At 35.3% G+C, this 16,926-nt stretch overlaps 1 protein-coding gene across 11 annotated transcripts in view; it reads left to right on the forward strand.

Moving 5' to 3' along the window:
* Window positions 1-16,926, forward strand: part of SYT14 (synaptotagmin 14) — an 80,055-nt gene that overhangs the window by 53,096 nt on the left and 10,033 nt on the right. For all 11 annotated transcript variants that reach the window (XM_086878499.1, XM_086878506.1, XM_086878498.1 and 8 more), the window contains 2 exons: window positions 5,324-5,592; window positions 7,421-7,870. In XM_086878499.1, coding sequence (XP_086734625.1) covers window positions 5,324-5,592; window positions 7,421-7,870 — 719 coding nt within the window. The remainder of the gene's footprint in view (window positions 1-5,323; window positions 5,593-7,420; window positions 7,871-16,926) is intronic.

Here is a 16,926-nt window from a genome sequence, read left to right on the forward strand (position 1 = left end):
TTTTGGAAAGAGTTTTTTTTTTTTCATTAGTGCTGGGCTTTTGTATTGCTCTGTAAAACAGACAATAAATTCTTACAAATAAGAAGTGCTCTAGTAAGTACAGAGAGCAAATTTCTTTTTTAGGGAAACAAAACTGAGCTGTAGTTCTACAGGCTCAAGATGTAAACAGATACAGTAAAAAAGATGCTATGTGTGTTTCAGCGATTTCAGTTGGTCTTAGACCTCTGCTGTGGAAGAAAGTTAAAGTTTTAAGGACTGGACATAAAGATAATTATATCATTTTAAATTACTGTCATTTAAAAGGACAAAGAGAACCTTTTTATTACCTGAATGATCAGTAGCATTAGCTTGAGGGAGTGAGGAAAAAGCAGTGCTAAAAGCATCACATGACATCAGGTGTAAATGATAGCAATGCTGCTTTGATTTCCATAGGTCTGGGATTAAGCTAATAGTGTGTAGAATTTTCTAACTTTAGGAAACACTGTTATCTATTACTGGGGGAAAAAAACCCCAGTCAAACAGATATGATACTTTTTCTTGTTTACGGTGAATTGCCTAATGTAGAAGATAGTTCAGCTGTAAATAGAAGTCTAACCTGTGGCAAATGCAAGAAGAAAGCAAATGGAAAAGGAGAAATTTAATGGGGGGTCCATAATGACCCCCTACCATTCCCATATTCCCCTTTTTTCATTAAGAATGACTCATGCCATAATTCTTTTGGAAAAGAAATAGAATTATGCCAAGATAATTTGTTGTTCTGTGAAATAATTTGGGGTTTGTCCTCACAAAAATGCATGTAAGCTTTTAATTTTAAAGGAAGGAGAGACCTGAGGTTTCATTCAATATTTAATGTTTATATTTTATACTCCCTGTAATGTGGGGTAATTCAGTCAACATAATATTTTTGGATGGTAGAAAAGTTCAAACATGAAAATTCCATTTGGACTGTCTGTGCTGCCTATCAGAAATCTCTAAGGGTATTAAATCATTCAGAATAAGAAAGGTTTCTTTAATTTTTAAACATGTATTTCATTTTATGTTTTATTTAAATTGTCTTAACATTTACATAGAACTCCTTGAAGGCTTGAAAACTTGAAATTTATGTTTGATTAAAAAATAAGAAATTATATAGCAGAGTGTGAGCAGAGATATATTAGAGAAAGGAAAGGTACCATTTGAGTATGAAGATATTCTGACAATTACAAAATATGACTTGCAAAAATTACTGATTTATGAAGTGATTATTTATTTTAAAGAAACTGGAAGTCAGATTCCAATAGGGGTGTTGTGGTACTGTTGCCTCCCACAACAGTGTGAATTTTTAAAGAAGTACTACTGTACATGAGAAACCCAAAGCTGCAGAAGTGTAGTTAATGATGACTTATGAGACAGAGGAATTAAAGGCACAAGGGTAGTTTCTTTTTACATGTTAAGAGATGGGTGTTCTTGGAATTACTCAGGAAATATGGTCTAAGGGAGGTTGGGTTGATGCTGCTGCTGTGAGGAAAGCAGCTGCTGCTCTGGGAAAAAATAATTGCGATAGGAAAGTCTAAATGCTGTAAACATGGGATGAGGACATCACCAGCTGCATGGTGAAATGTGCAGCCTAGCATGGTCCATGAGAGACCAGAACAGAGAGGAGAAATGAGCAACATTGGAAGGGGCAATTTGAAGTAGTAACTGAAAACCTAAAGCATTTCTTATGCATCTTTAAACTTTGATTCCCCCCAGCAAAATGACTGAAACATTTCTGTATTTTCTCATAGTTATCAATTGTATGTTCCAGGAATGCTCAGTTTGGCCTAGGTTACTGTGTCAGATTTAACTTGCGAATCTCTTGAGGTTGATGGCAGGGTATGTATCATCCCCCTTTGACTTGCAATATGTCCTACAGGGGCTTATGAAAACAGATGAACCTTCACTGTTGAACAAACAGTACTAAAAAGAAGATATTTATTTACTTCTGACTTAAATGTGCTAATGACAGTTTACATGCTGTAATTTCTAAGTGTACCAGCAAAATGCTAATCTGCTCAGGTTTGTCAGGTATCTCATTTATGGTTCTGGTTTCTTCAGCTGTTAAGCAAGGTCCTTACTATCACCATTGATGACTAAGGGAGGATGAAAACTTTTATTAAAGCTGTTACCTATTTAAAAAGCATTTATTCAAATATTCCTATTGACACCCATACACTGTATTCTCAATTTAGAATTTACCAAATACTCGTTACTAAACAAATTTGGTTTCACTCATATCATGAGAATGCCAAGTATTTTCACATCCTTTGGGTGGAGAAATGAATGTGAGGTCTTTATATTTCTCTTTTCTCTGTTATGCCATTTTCTGGCTGGTAGGAACCTCAGACTAAACCTGATTTGATTTCTCCACTATTGTATCTTACTTCCACTTCTGGGACATATATTGGCTTTTTACCCTGTCTATCTAGTCCAAGGTGATGTGGTCATTTAATATGATTAATTTAATTTACAAATGAATTTACAAAAGCTATTTTCTATGTGATTTGAAACCTGCATAGAAGCAATGCAATGATTTTTTTTTTTTTATTTTCAGTGTAACCATTTGCTTATAACTCCTTGGCAGATGTTATTAGCCATGTTTAGTGATCTTTGGGAGGTATTCTTTGGCTTTGTCACAGTACAGAAGTATACATAACTGTGTCTGAAGTTCATATCTTAAATAAAGGGTACAAGGTATGTAACACACAGGGGTTTCATGTGTAAATATGCACACACTGCAGATCATCTTGCCATTCAGCTCCAGATGTTTTTCTCCAATACAATTAGTGATAAGCCAGCAAGCACTAGCAGCGGTTTTGTACTTTAAACTTCGATACATATGCAAAATTTTGTTAGATTGTCCAAGTTAGTTGCTACTTCTGAGTAATTTTTAAGGAAAATACCCAGGATCAGATATTTAGTATTGCTGTATTCACTACTGTCTGTGATATCATTTGGCTTTGATATCATCAGTCATTAGAATGTCTCAATGGAATTCAAATCTTCATAGTTTTCAAATAACCATATAAAAAAAATATTTTATTGCATCATTTACTGTGGGGAGCAGAAAATTAAAATGAGACATTTTCACCTTGAGAATTAATATGAAAACTTAGATATCTTTTTATGTAGAGAAAGCTGTTGTTCAAAACCAGTTTATACCTCTCTAGACAGAGGTATCCTGAGATTTTTAATCCCAGATATTAGTTTTAAGAATTTGCATGTTATTTCAGTTTGTTAAACTGCAATTTGAAAAATATATAGTTGAAACCTGCCTCGGTGCCTTAGCTTTTCCTGAGATCTTTGAATCACAGCTGTTTAATAAGATTTTTTTCTTCACTTCTTCCATGCCTACATTAAAAGCACCTTCTCTGTCACACAGCCTGTACAGTTTTCCCATAGGGACATATAATGGAGCTCATCAAAGTGAAGTGAGTCACACAGTCATTTATTTACTCATGTAAGACAATAATGGCGTTGTTAGTTAACTGGACATGTTTTCATTTCATTAAACTATGGAAAAGCTGGGCATTAAAAATTCTTAGCGGACTTGGTGGCAAGTGAACAGAAAGAAACTCGGGGCTGCCAGGTGGTTGCTAGCTCATTTAATGCCGTTTGTTGCCTTTTGGCAACAATGAGCAGAAATGCTGTTTTTCTGAATTTTCTAGAATATTTAATTATATAGATTATGACAAGGAAGTCCAGTTTTCATGGTATAGAGAGACAAATTATGCATATTATTATTTTATTATTATTAAAATATCAGTTTAGATTCTAAAATAATATTTATCTAGTTTCATGGGTGCAAGCTGTCTAATATTCATAGGTAAGGTTTAATGTTTATCTACTAGAGAGATGTCTGCAGTTCAAGTATTCCCTGCTGTCTGTTTTGTTTTCCAGCCCTGTGGGACTGGATTTTCAAGTGTTAGTAGCACTGGCTCACTAACAGCAGAAGACCTTTTGCAGGAGTGCTGAAACAGTATTTTGGAATCACTCTGAATGGCGGGCTGGCTCTGATGGGTTTATCAGAGACGCAAGGGTTCTTGATAGTGGTTTCATCTTGTAGGAGTGTTTTAATTACTTGTTTGCCATGGTTCTTTTAGGAGCTATTGAAATAGAGAAGAGCCCTGCATTCCCCAGTTAGTACTTTCTTTACCTTTCTTGTTTGGTAGGTTTTTCTGTGAGTGAAATGGTATGTCTGACACTAGAAAACATTTTTGCTTTGAAATTCTTATATATAAGGTAATTCTTTATGTCAGGGGCATTGAAATCTTTATTAAAATCTCTACAGAAAATGTAAACGAATTATGAGGCAGTTTCTTACCTGTCCTTGATATTCCTTTCATTTCAGCTGCTGCACACTTTGCTGTCTTTTCCCAATTCTATTCAACTCTGTAATGCTGGATAGTAAAATATGAGATAAAAATTTGAAATGTAATTTATTTTGAATTAACTACCTGTGTCTGTAGCCATGCATCAGGTTTAATTTCTGAGGAGATGTATACGTTTCTTTCTATCATCTATCTATCTATCTATCTATCTATCTATCTATCTATCTATCTATCTATCTATCTATCTTTCTAGTGTGAAAAGCAAGGATGGTCAGCATCAAGTATTTATCCCAAGCACAAGATTGCTCATGATCCTTTTTCCTCTGTCTTTAGTGACTAGAGGTAGTGTGTAGCTTCCAGACACTGGATATGTACCCTTTAGCTGTTCTTAATAAATAATAAAGAATCCGAGGCACTGCTTCACTTTTTAAATTCTGGTGAGCAGAGTTCGCTTGTGTGAAAAGTTGCCTTTATTAGTACCTTACTTGTCTTCAGAGTTTAATTTAGTATCTCCCTGGTGGGCAACTGCATGGGAGGTAATCAGCCTGATATCATGGCTTTAGGGAGTGCATTTTGTTTCCATAATTGGCCTACATTACATCTGCACAGAATCTGACTTAAGATATCCAAAGGTTTTTGCAAGGTAAGCATCCCTGAAATTCAAGTGTAGAATTTTTGTCATGTCATATCTGTGCTATATTTATTTACATGTGGTTTGCACAATCCATTCTGACTGTACACTCAAAACTTTGCTTTTATCTAAATTTCTTTCATTTGAGAGATCACTCATTTCCGTTTTTAACAAATTTTTTTTTCAGTAGTATTTTTCATCTGATATGAAATGTAAAGTTAAAAAAAAGGACATACATAAATTTTTAAATTCTCTGTCCAGGCATTTAGATTCACATTTTCCACAGAACTCTTTGAACTGTGAATAATCAGAAAGTAAGTAAAGCTTTTTAACTTATTCTCAGCAAACTGCATTCAGAGGATGAGAAGAACACCTCCGCTGGATGAACTGCAGCCGCCTCCGTACCAGGATGACAGTGGTTCTCCTCATCTTTCCTGTACGCCTTCCGAAGTCGGAGACAGCAAATGTGAATATTCCCAGTGTAGCAACAGCCCGAGGTGTTCATATAAGTGCCCTAGTGAGGGAAGCACGGGACACGAAATAGAAAGCTTTCATAACAAAGGATACGAAGAGGATGTTCCGAGTGATAGCACAGCAGTTCTTAGTCCAGAGGTAAATTAAAATAGTTGAGTGTGGTGAAGCACTTTTTTAACCTAAAGATCAATGCACTGTTATATGGGCACTAATACTGCAGCTCATTTCATTAAAAAAAAAAGAGTTTGTCAGAAAATATGACAATAGGATTTCAGATTGCTGTAGTTATCTTTATGGCACCTTAGCTTTCAAACCAGCTCCCAGTAAGAGTGAATTATTTTTTACACCAGTCAGAAAATTTCATCGCTCTTTAAGGACTGTAGTCAAAATTTTTCCACATGATTTTTTAGACAACCCAAATAAAGTTCTGTTAATGCTTTTTCATATTGAACACCCCATAATGTAAAGCAATTTTTATGGGAGGGAAAAAATATTCCAAAGGTTTGGGTTTTTTTTCCAGTTGTTGATGTGGTGTAGTGATTTGGGCCACTTAATGTTCCTATTTTTCTTCTATAAATTGTAATGATACATACGTATCTTTGTCTGTGAAGAAATCTTCTTTTCTGACACATATTTCATTGAAATGCCTTTAACAACCAGTTACTGCACTGACATCTATGGGTAAGTCTAATTAGTGATGCCATGTGCAGAAGAAGCTCTTTTGGTACAAATTTATCTTTTGTTGCTACTGGAAGTTTTGAAGTGCGTGTTAGAGCTCACTTCTGGTGTTTCTGTTTAAGTAGCCCTGTTGGGAAGCTGATGTTGTGTACCTGGGGTGTTGTTGCAAGGTCTGGAAGACCCAGCTGCAAGGCCTTCCCATTTTGTGTCACTCCAGTCGTTAATGTAAGCATATTTCAGTAAGAACTGAGAATGCTGCCAACTTTTTTTATAGCCACACAAAGCTTCAGGATTGAAGCCTTTAGAGGAATGCATTCCCACAGCTATGTGGCAGCCAGGTTAAAATAAGAACATTTCTTAGCCCAGAAGGCTTTGTTTTGACATCTATTTGTTCATGTGAACAAGACACACTTGAAATACCTTTGTTTTGAATACTTGGAATAATCTATTATATGAGCAGTAGGTTGACCTGTACTTGTAAATATTTTCTGTTTCAGTATCCCTATTAAACTCACTGTTGTAACTTTATAAGGGACCAGTATTTTACTCAAAATTTGATGTGACAATAAACCATCTGAATTTTAAGTTTAAAATAAAATTTTAGGACTAATGTAATTTACAGAGAGTTCAGAAGATGAGTTCAAAACTTCTACAGTTCCAGTAAAATTTCATGAATAAAGCCACAATAGTGACATCCTTGGCCATAGCAGAGGGATTGGAACTAAAAGATCCTTAAGGTCCTTTCCAACCCAAAATATTCTGTGATTCTATGTTTCTAGGATAATTTTTAGCATATTCATATAACTCTTGTGGACTGCAAGAGACTGGAGCTGTATGTGCAAGTAGGTTTGTAATTCCTGTATTCTTTGCTGCCATATCCCTGTGCTCTCAATCATTATCTGTGTCTTCAAGCAATGTAATAGGTGAACTTTAAAATATGTATATGAAATATGTGAAATTAGGTGGTTTTTATCTTGTAACAAATGTATATACTTTTCAACATGTTGGGCACAGAAGAAGAGATCATTACAGCTTAATTCAATCTGAGTTGATACTGACTGGCTCCTGGTTTTTGGTGGTATTGGCCAGGTAAAGTTTGGATTTCATCTTGACTGCCAGTCAGCCATCTCCTTGGGCTTTCAGTGCTTAATAATCTTGTTTATGAAATGAACAAAAAAGATCATAGTGCCTTCATATTGTCTAGAGTAAACCATATATTTCCATTCTAGATTTAATAATAGAATACAGTAAATAAATAAATAATTGGCTTTTTTCTCTTCTTCTTCAGGATATGTCAGCTCGAGGATCATCTTCACAGCTTCCTAAACCTTTTGATCCTGAGCCAGTAGCTAAATATGGCACACTAGATGTGACTTTTGACTATGACTCACAGGAACAGAAGCTTTTGGTGACAGTGACAGCTGTCACAGACATTCCAACATACAGCAGGACAGGTGGAAGCTCGTGGCAAGTACACCTAGTTCTTCTCCCTATAAAGAAGCAGAGAGCAAAAACCAGCATCCAGCGGGGACCGTGCCCTGTCTTCACAGAGACATTCAAATTTAATCACGTTGAGTCTGAGATGATTGGGAATTATGCAGTTCGCTTTCGACTGTACAGCGTACGGCGCATGAAAAAAGAGAGGATTGTGGGAGAAAAGATTTTTTACTTGACAAAATTGAATCTTCAAGGGAAGATGTCAGTGCCAGTGATACTGGAACCTTCTTACAGTCTGCCTGTGAGTATTAAATGAGGCAGAATAAGAATGCAGTGAGATACAGTGTCCTGAATTCTGAATAAGAATAGTGTGTATATTTATAGAGTCATCACATCCACTGAGTTTTTTGAACAGTCATAGCACTGCATTAGCACAATGAAAATTTCCTTAGAGCTTCTGTAAATACATTCACTTTCCACCTGCAAAAGCTGTCCATATTTTCCTGTAAATTGCTTCAAAATTTCCCGTCCATAAATAGGGATATAGTGATGAATGCATGTATCCATGCATATAGATATGTATATGTATATGTGTGTAATAGTATTATCTTTACCACCTGCAGCACTTCAATTTAAAAAGAAAAACACACCAGAGTGGAAGAAAGAAGAAGCTATACTAGCAAATGTTCTCCATCTGTTGCAATTAAGTCTTGTTGCAGATAGGTGTTTTCCTTGAAAGAAAGAAAGAAAGAAAGATAGGAAAGAGGAATTTTGAGAGTATAAAGCCATTTTTAATAACTTCACATCAGTACCTTGGAAATAATTGATTTCTGGTTCAGTCTGAAGTGAAAAGCAGCTGAAACAGAAAAGGTTTTTTTCTGAAAAAACAACTACCTATGTGATGAACAAAATTATTTGTCCCCCAAGTAATATTTCTAATAAAGCAAAGCAACACTAATTAAGGATAAACATAGGTATCATTATCAATAAACACAGAAGATCCCTAAACTGTCAGTGATAATCAGCTTTTTTGTTTTTATAAGAATTTAAGTATGCTTTTATCCAGAAAGAGAATGTTTGTCATATTGTGGTCTGGGCATCCTATACTGGAGTGCTTGAGTGTTCCTTGCTTAAGAGTTACATGTGTGCTATATTGCAGGTACATTTTTGGGGGAAAAAAATGATTATCAAGGACATCCATATTTGGTCATTGTATGTATTTTGTGGGTTTGTTTTTTTTAAACAATCAATAAAAGAAAAAGAGTGAGAGAAGGGAAAGAAAGGAAAATATTTTTTATGTAAAAAAATAGGTGAAAAGCAATTGATTTGTTCTGCATTCTGAAAAAAAAGGTTTGGATTAATCAAAATGGCATTTCTGTTGAACATGAGTATTGTCAAAGACTCAAAAGGCTGTTGTATTTAATGACTAAATAAGTATTTATTAGTAAATGCTGAGATTAAATCATGGATCTGGTAGAGGATCAACTGACAATAGAACAGATTTCTCCAGGTCCCTTAAGAACCACTAATCATTCTGATCTAAGGATGAGATGGTTCACCTCTCTAGAGCAAAATTCCTTAGTGAAAAGTTTGCTAGTTTCGCAGCTTGGGAAAAAAGCACCCCATGACACAAAACATTGAATATTCTAAACGTACTTGCTTGATTTGTGTGTTTTCAATAGGTTTGTGAATAAAATTTACTAAAGTTGGTGAAAAAGGGCAGTGAATGGACCAGGTTTGTGATTGATTGGTGTATCCCATATGTGAACTGGCTATTCTTCAGTATTATTTTCATGAGGTTTTGTGAGAGGCAGAATAAAAACAAGTTCCATGGGGCCTGAAAGATGATAAGGCTGTTCCTTATTTTCTATTATGGTAAGGCATCATGTTGTCAGCATTTTTTTCGCTTCTCAGTTTTTGAGGGTTGGAACAAGAATAAGAAATATTGGTAGAAAGTGAAGTGATCTTCCAGAGTTTGTTGTTGTAACAGAATTTAAGTAGCTCTCTACCTGTTGCTAGAAAGGATCCTTCAGAGTCATCATTGCTTGAATAGGATCCATGGTCTTCTGGAACTATGCAAATCAGTTTTTAAACCTCTGGGAATTCATTCACTTCTGAGTTTATAGGTATCTTTATCTTATCAATATAGCAAATAAAATATTTTTTCAGTGGGCTGATTTATTACAGGATTTAGCATCTATTTGTTTTGCAAGAGTGTTAAAATTCATTGTATTTTTAGGATGTATGACTGGAAGTGAAGGGCATCCTTGGGCTCTTGAGCTCAAGCCCTTGTTATTGAGAACAGCCAGGTCATCTTGATCACAAAACTGTGAATTTTCATCTGAAAATATCAGGTTGTTTTGTTTGCAACCTGAATTTCTTCATGGCCAAGTTATTACTATTTGTTCTTCTGCCAGCATTGGCCTTGAGCTTAATTAGTTCCTACCCTTCTCAGGTGTTTGCCTCTGGGTATATTTATACAAATTTATTGTATTCCTTTTTAACTGTCCTTTTGCTACAATAAACCAACAGTCTTTATGTACAACTAATCATAAGTGTCAGGCAGGAGTTATTTAAAAGAAAAATGTAAGTGCTGTTTGAATTTGGAGATATCCAGTTGCTCAAGGATATTAGTAATTCTGAGATCCATGATGAGGCACATTGTACATTCAGAATTAAATTTGCCTTGTTCAGTTGCAGAGGGTTTTGTTGCTGAGAAGTGTTTATATGTGACAGCTTTTTTATGAAGATATTTCTTGGACACATGACAGTTGTCCTATTTTTTCAACTGCTTCTCATTATATGGATTTTATATATTAAATATACCTTCTGTCAGTGAAACTTCCTAATCCATTGAAATATCTATGCTAATCTCTTCTGCAGAAATGTATTTTATTTCCTTCTGTCTGTGCCTGATATTATATTAATGTATTTCATTAGCTAATCATTTGCATTCTGATTGTATAAGAAAAGTTTGTATCCTGTGAAGTTCAGTATTTTTTCAGTTCTACCTTAAAGCTGTACACAAGGGAATCTGGCTAAAGGTAGATCAGCAAGCTCAGTGCCTTTCAAACATAGTGACGTGTTGACATGAGCGGGGCCTGCAATTTTAACATTGTTAAAATGTGAACAAGTGCATGTCGTGGGGGGGGACATGATACTAGTATGTTCCTTAAGTAGGTTTCGAAGCTACATGTGGCTTCAAATTTACAACTATATTCGCAAAATATAATTTTCACCCAGGATTTCACCCCATTTCTCTCCTTCCCACATTGTGTATAATGTCTTACATTAGCAGCTCTTATCCCCAGTCCTGTTGCCATTAGTCTTTAACAGCCCTGTGTTGCTGCAGTTCTCCCACATAACAGGGATTCCTCCTCAGCCCCCTTATTTATCACACATTTTCTCCCAAGTTCAGCATATGTTTGAATGAGGAGGAAGCAGCGAAACCAATATGAGTTGGGCAGAATGCAGTTGTCACTGTTATCTGAGACTGTCTCCCTTTCAGATTTAATAGAAATTGTCCATTGCATCACATGTTTAATAGAAGGGGTGTACATTGTGGTTTTGTCAGAGTATAGCTTGTGTAGGAAGGTATTTGTTGATGCTTTAAGAGAAATTTTCCCTTTAGTACAGTGGAAGACAAATTTTTCTTCACCCATCTTGGAGTTTAGAAAAGCTGTTTATTCCTCTTCAGGAAATCCCTGTGGACCTGTTTTTAGTTACTCTTCGTTCTCACCCAGAGAAATTTTCCTGACAGTGAAAAACAGCCTCTAGTATGATGTGATTATAAAAACACATAAGCAGTTTATTGAGTGAAATCTGTTTGGAAAGATCAAAGAAACGTGCGTAATCCCTTTCACCATCCCATAGGTTGCTTTTTGGTGTAGAATAACAACAATCAATTATGTTTTTTATGATTGATTTGGGAAGTACTGTTTGGGTGACCAAAACACACCTCTTGCTGCTAAGCAAATCTAGTAATCATTCCTTATGTATCATCAAATTACAAGGTGTTTACTGGGAAGAATTCAATTTATTTTGCTTTCTTTCTGTAGTATTCTCCATTTCTAACATCTTGAACTCCCAGTGTGATCCCCATAACAAAGAACCAATGGTATAGGAACTCATAGGTGTTTAAATGATTATTTTATACATCTTTACTATAAAGATCCAGAGTGTCTGGATAATTATTTTAATTAGTTTTTTTGAGTGAAGGCATTTTTGCATGCAGTGTATAAAGATGCTCACTCTTGTACACACACGCATGTATTCTCCACTATGAGGACAATGGTTAATCATTTAGCATGCAGTGGTTTATGCACTGTGCTTAAGGCCTTTATTTCATGTTGTCCTTTATGTGTGGTGTGTCTTCGGTATTCCTTGTAACATTTATCAGCTCATCAACATTGCAGGAGTAGAGGCTACAATTATGGCATTTCTTTCTTGGGAATTCTTGTCCATTATAGAGTCATGCTGTCAGGTTTTGTGCAAACGAAGTAGAGGAGTTACTACTGGTGACTTTACTACTGTGTTCTTATGGCATGATCTATCCAGGATTATTTCTGGAAGGCTGAATACTAAAATTCATATGTGTAAACTGAGCTTTATTAAATACCAGTATGATACTTTAAGCCGATAATAAGAAAAATGACTAAGATTTGTCTAGGGAAGAAACAAAAAGAGAAAATATTTTGTGCTTAGTATTTTCCCTATAATACTACCTAAATGAAGACTTCCTATGTGATGATATATACTCTTGGTTGGCTTGCATAAGTTATGTCCATCAAAGTAAGGGACAGTTACGTTTAAACGCTGAACACATTTTATCTCAGGAATAACTTACACAATTTATCTGAGTTAGTGGTAATAATACACAGAAAATCAGAATTAATCCTTTGATACAATAAGAAAGATGACTCCTGCCCGTTTCTTTGAAGGAAGTTATTAGGTGATTGGAAAATGGTGATAATGTTAGTGAGGCTGCAGGAGAACTTGACAGTACTTGGAAAACCAAGCATTCTCCTTGTGTTTGGCTGCTCATGTAACATTTCATGGCAGTGTCAACAAGAAGCAGCCATTTCTTCTCAGTGTTGTTGCTGGGGGTAAAAAAATTCATTTTCAACTCCCTTGCTGATACACAGATGGGAAGCAAGTTCCTACATGGCTAGCCAGATCTATTACCATAACCCTGAATGTCGGATACTGAGCATTGTTTTTTTAAAGTTTTTTGAAGTCAGCAATGTAAAGAATTTCATCTAGTCGTCAAAATCGTGACTTAGTCACACAGAGTAAAAACAGACATGCTTTGCCTTCAGTTGATGAGTTGCTTCAAAGTTACTTACACAACTTGGTCCCTACAATCTTTAATATTTGCAAATAATGGAAGCTATGTTTCAGACATGGTATTACTGTTTTGAGTGTATGATGATGCTTTTCAGTCTCTAAAGTGCCTCCAGTCAAATGACAGGCTGTGAATGACTGTTCTCAAATTAACATTAACTCAAAATAATCTTCTTGAGCAATCCTCTTAGTCCAAAAAGCCAATCCATCAGTGGCAAACAGATTGTCTATGTCTCATTTTGATAATCTTTAAAAAGATAAAATAGAGAAACCTTTTCAATACATAAAGCTAAAAAAGTGTGGTAACTGTGAGATTCTATCGTTCTGTGTAGTAAAAGTATTGTCTCCCAATACTTTTACTGTGGACTGTGACTTCTAAGAGCAGTAAGGAAAATAATCATACTGTAAATTTGCCAGAAGTGACTTTTAGAAGTTAAAAATTAAGATTATCAAGGTTGTCCCTTGTATGAAGTTTCCACTTTTGAAGACTATGAGCTGCTGCTCAAACCTTCCTCAAGCAACTCTTTCAGTGGAGGTACATTCTTTAACTTCTCAATCCAAGTGAAATTCCTGGTTCCCTTGAAGATGCTGAATTTCCCAAATATTTTATTTTCTTATAGTTTTGACTCTTCTTGTTTGCATATATATGTACTCACAAATACCTTCTCACATTTGTTAATCTTTCAAGAAAACTAGGAAAGGTCAAAACACAGAATTAGTTCTCTTTGCAGGTTTGAGCACCCTTCAGCAATAAGCATGTGCACCATTTTCCTTCAATTTATCTCTGTTGAGGGAAGTCCTAATCAGAGATTTTGCACAAACAGATGAAGTCACCTAGCCTGCAAATTCATAACAAATGTGGTTGTGGAACTTTTTAATTAGTTTTTGATTTATTTACTGGATGATTGTTCGTATTACTCTTGTGGGCTTTGCAGTATAACTTAAATCTTCATTAGCATTCTTCATTTCAGACTTGAGTATCTTCAGGTAATCACTTCTTTTGTATATTCAAGCAGCCTGTATTTGGTATCAGATAAGCATTTCTGTTCATAGGGTGCCTTTAGCAAGAGGTCTTTTAAGTCGTAGTATGTCAGCCTCTTGTCAGGTTTGCCCTTTATATCATTTGACCTTGAGCTGAATCTTTCACAGCTCCTATCTTTCTGTTGGGTTTAATCAGCTGTCAGCTGGCCCCAGGGGAATCCAGTTTATCTTTTCCCTTTCTTTTTTTTGTGTAAGATAGCTCTAAGAACTGAAGCAGATCCCTTCCGACTGGAAACACCTGGTGGTCCTCTGATCATGAGATTAAATGTGACCTGAGCAAATCAAAGGGGCACCACTAGCATCTGCTAATCACAAAGAGTTTACCTGACAAATACATTCTAAATGTACAGTTAATGATATGGGTTTGTTCATTGTGAAAAATAATTGCATGTATGTTTATGCAAATACTAATCCATAGATTGACTACTCATAAATTGTGCTTACTGTTTGATTGCTGAATCATTCTCTTTTCCCAGACTGAAAGGGTGTAATCAAGAGAAAAATGAAATTATTGCCATTGATCTCCCCAATGAGCACAGACTCGATCCAGCTGGACAGAGCATTGTCATTTAAAGAAGTGTGTGGTCTTGGAAGCTGTCCCACAGTAACATCTCCATGTTCTTACATATTTGACAGGGAGTAAAGAGAGGGGGAAGTGTGAGTGGATCTGGGTGGGAGCTGTTAGCGTAGCTTCATCAGGAATGCAGGTAAAATGTCAGCATTTTGTGTCAGATGTTCTTACCTAAATTGCTAACACAAATACCTAACAGCTTTTAGTGCTGGAGTGTTTCTTTATGTACCTGTCTTATCACAGAAAACAGAATTCGATAATAAAAGGCCTCTTGCCTCTTTTCCTTCCCTACCTCGTGGCTGTATAAAAAGCTGCTAGACTTTTGCAGTGTAAAAACAGTACTTTTGCAAATGCTGTAAATTCCAGTGTAGGTTCATTTCCAATTGCCTCCTCCAACCGCTGCTGGGGTTTGCTCTGCAAATTTCAAGCCCCTTATGTCTGTGGAACAACCAGGTGACGTTTTGTCATCTGCCAAGGCTGTAATTTCAATACAGACTAGAAGAAGTTACAGAAAACTTAAAATGTTCCCCTTTCAGTAGAAAATTAATGTTTTGTTCTGCAGAGCTGATTATTAAAAAAAAATTTAGACAAAGTACTAATATCAAATTCTCATGAAACAGGAAAAACAACACAGAAATCTCTCTATGAACTTGTTCAAAATTTTTCAGAAAAGTTGAGTGTTGATTTGCCATTACTAAGAAAATGTGAATTTTATTTTCTTATTTTAATATTACTACTAGATTATAATATCTTAAATTTGAAACCAAGCCTTTCTTTATCAATGCAGTATTCTTATTAGAAATGCCACAAAGTTTTAAATTTTTTTAAACTAATTATTTTAAATTATTTTAAAATGAAAATCTGTGTATTATCATAATGTATCTTAGGAAGTTTGTTGTAGTGTCTATGGTAAATTAAAACTGTGTATAGAATTTTTAAGGTTTTAATCCTTTCAATCTAGTAAATTAAAGAATTTTAATTTCATCTCAATTTTTCAGTGTTCCATCTATGTGAAAACAATGTATTTTTTAGAATTCTGCACCCAGAAGTTTTTCCCTCTTGAGAGTAAAAAATAGCTTCTAATGAGAAATGGGAATATTATCATTTCATATAATCTGATTTTCAACTATATTAATAGTATTTAATAACCAAAATAATTTTGATGTGAATACCATTGATGTTGAGTGGATTTATTTGCTAAAATTGGAATTTTTGACTAGGAAGTCCTTGTAATATTTAAAGCATGCCATTTTACCCAAAATAAATGTTTTTTTTCCCTAAGATCAAGTTGCATAATGGAAGGATTATTAGACTATTTAGCTTCATGTTTGTGATTTAAGTTGACTTAGTAATGCTGTAAAGTGTTAAGTACATGAATAAAAATGCACTTTATACTTAATTGGAACATGCTTCAAGGAAGCTATTAAGCAAAAAAAACCCAAATAATTACCTGTCATAGATAATGATACTTTCCTAAACTTAAATCTTTGTGAGATGCTTAAAACTATATGTTTCAATGTTTGCAAGTTCAGGTTATAAATTTAAAGCAAAATACTGATAACTATGTGTTCTCCTAATTTTACAGTACAGGACAGCTGGCTTTAAACTTTGACATTCCTAATTATTTTACACCCTTCCGTTTTCAGGGCTGAGTTTGTCAGATGGTTTAAGTTCTCTTTCCCAGGAATGATAATTTTTTCAACAGCATTTTAGCTTTGAAACATGTTTTTATAAAGTATCTGGTGCTGAAGCCACTAATGAAGGATGTGGAGCCTGTAGGTTTGGTTTTCCTCTCTTGAGAGCTGGTCTGGAGCCCATGTGGGGCTTGGGTTCTCTCCTCACCTCAGCAAGCTCAGAAGGGAACAGGAGCTTCAGGGTTCAGCCCTGGGGTGGTCATTGAATGCTTCCATCTAAAAACTTTTGGAGACCTGGATTGAGGACCCTCCTTTGCCTGCTAGGATTCACATTTCCTTCCCTAACCTCTCAGTTGTATTGATCTAGAAGTAGAAAAAGTAACATGCAATAAAAGTTCTTTAAGAGATTAGTGGTATAACATTAACATTTAAAATTGGAGAGAGACATTTTGACAAGTAACATGCTGTGAATCAGATTTTTGTTGCTGAAGGATTGTCAGCAAGGTTTCATCTTTTCTGTGTATATTTTGAAAAGCCAAAAGAATCAGATGCTCTTGTTTCGAAAGCCTACAGAGACGTGATTTTAACCTGTGCATAGAGGAAAATGAACATTTTACTGCCTTCAGAGCATGGCCACATTATTCCCTGTCATTAACTCCAGTTGGCTTAAGAGCAAAATTTATAAGCAGAACTTCAGGATATAGAAAAATAACAGTAGGAGATGAATATGTAAGTAACAAATACTGTGTTTCCATGGAATTGTGGAGA

The sequence above is a fragment of the Cyanistes caeruleus genome, chromosome 2 (genome assembly GCF_971803275.1).
Source record: "Cyanistes caeruleus chromosome 2, bCyaCae1.hap1.1, whole genome shotgun sequence".
Taxonomy (NCBI): Eukaryota; Metazoa; Chordata; class Aves; order Passeriformes; family Paridae; genus Cyanistes; species Cyanistes caeruleus.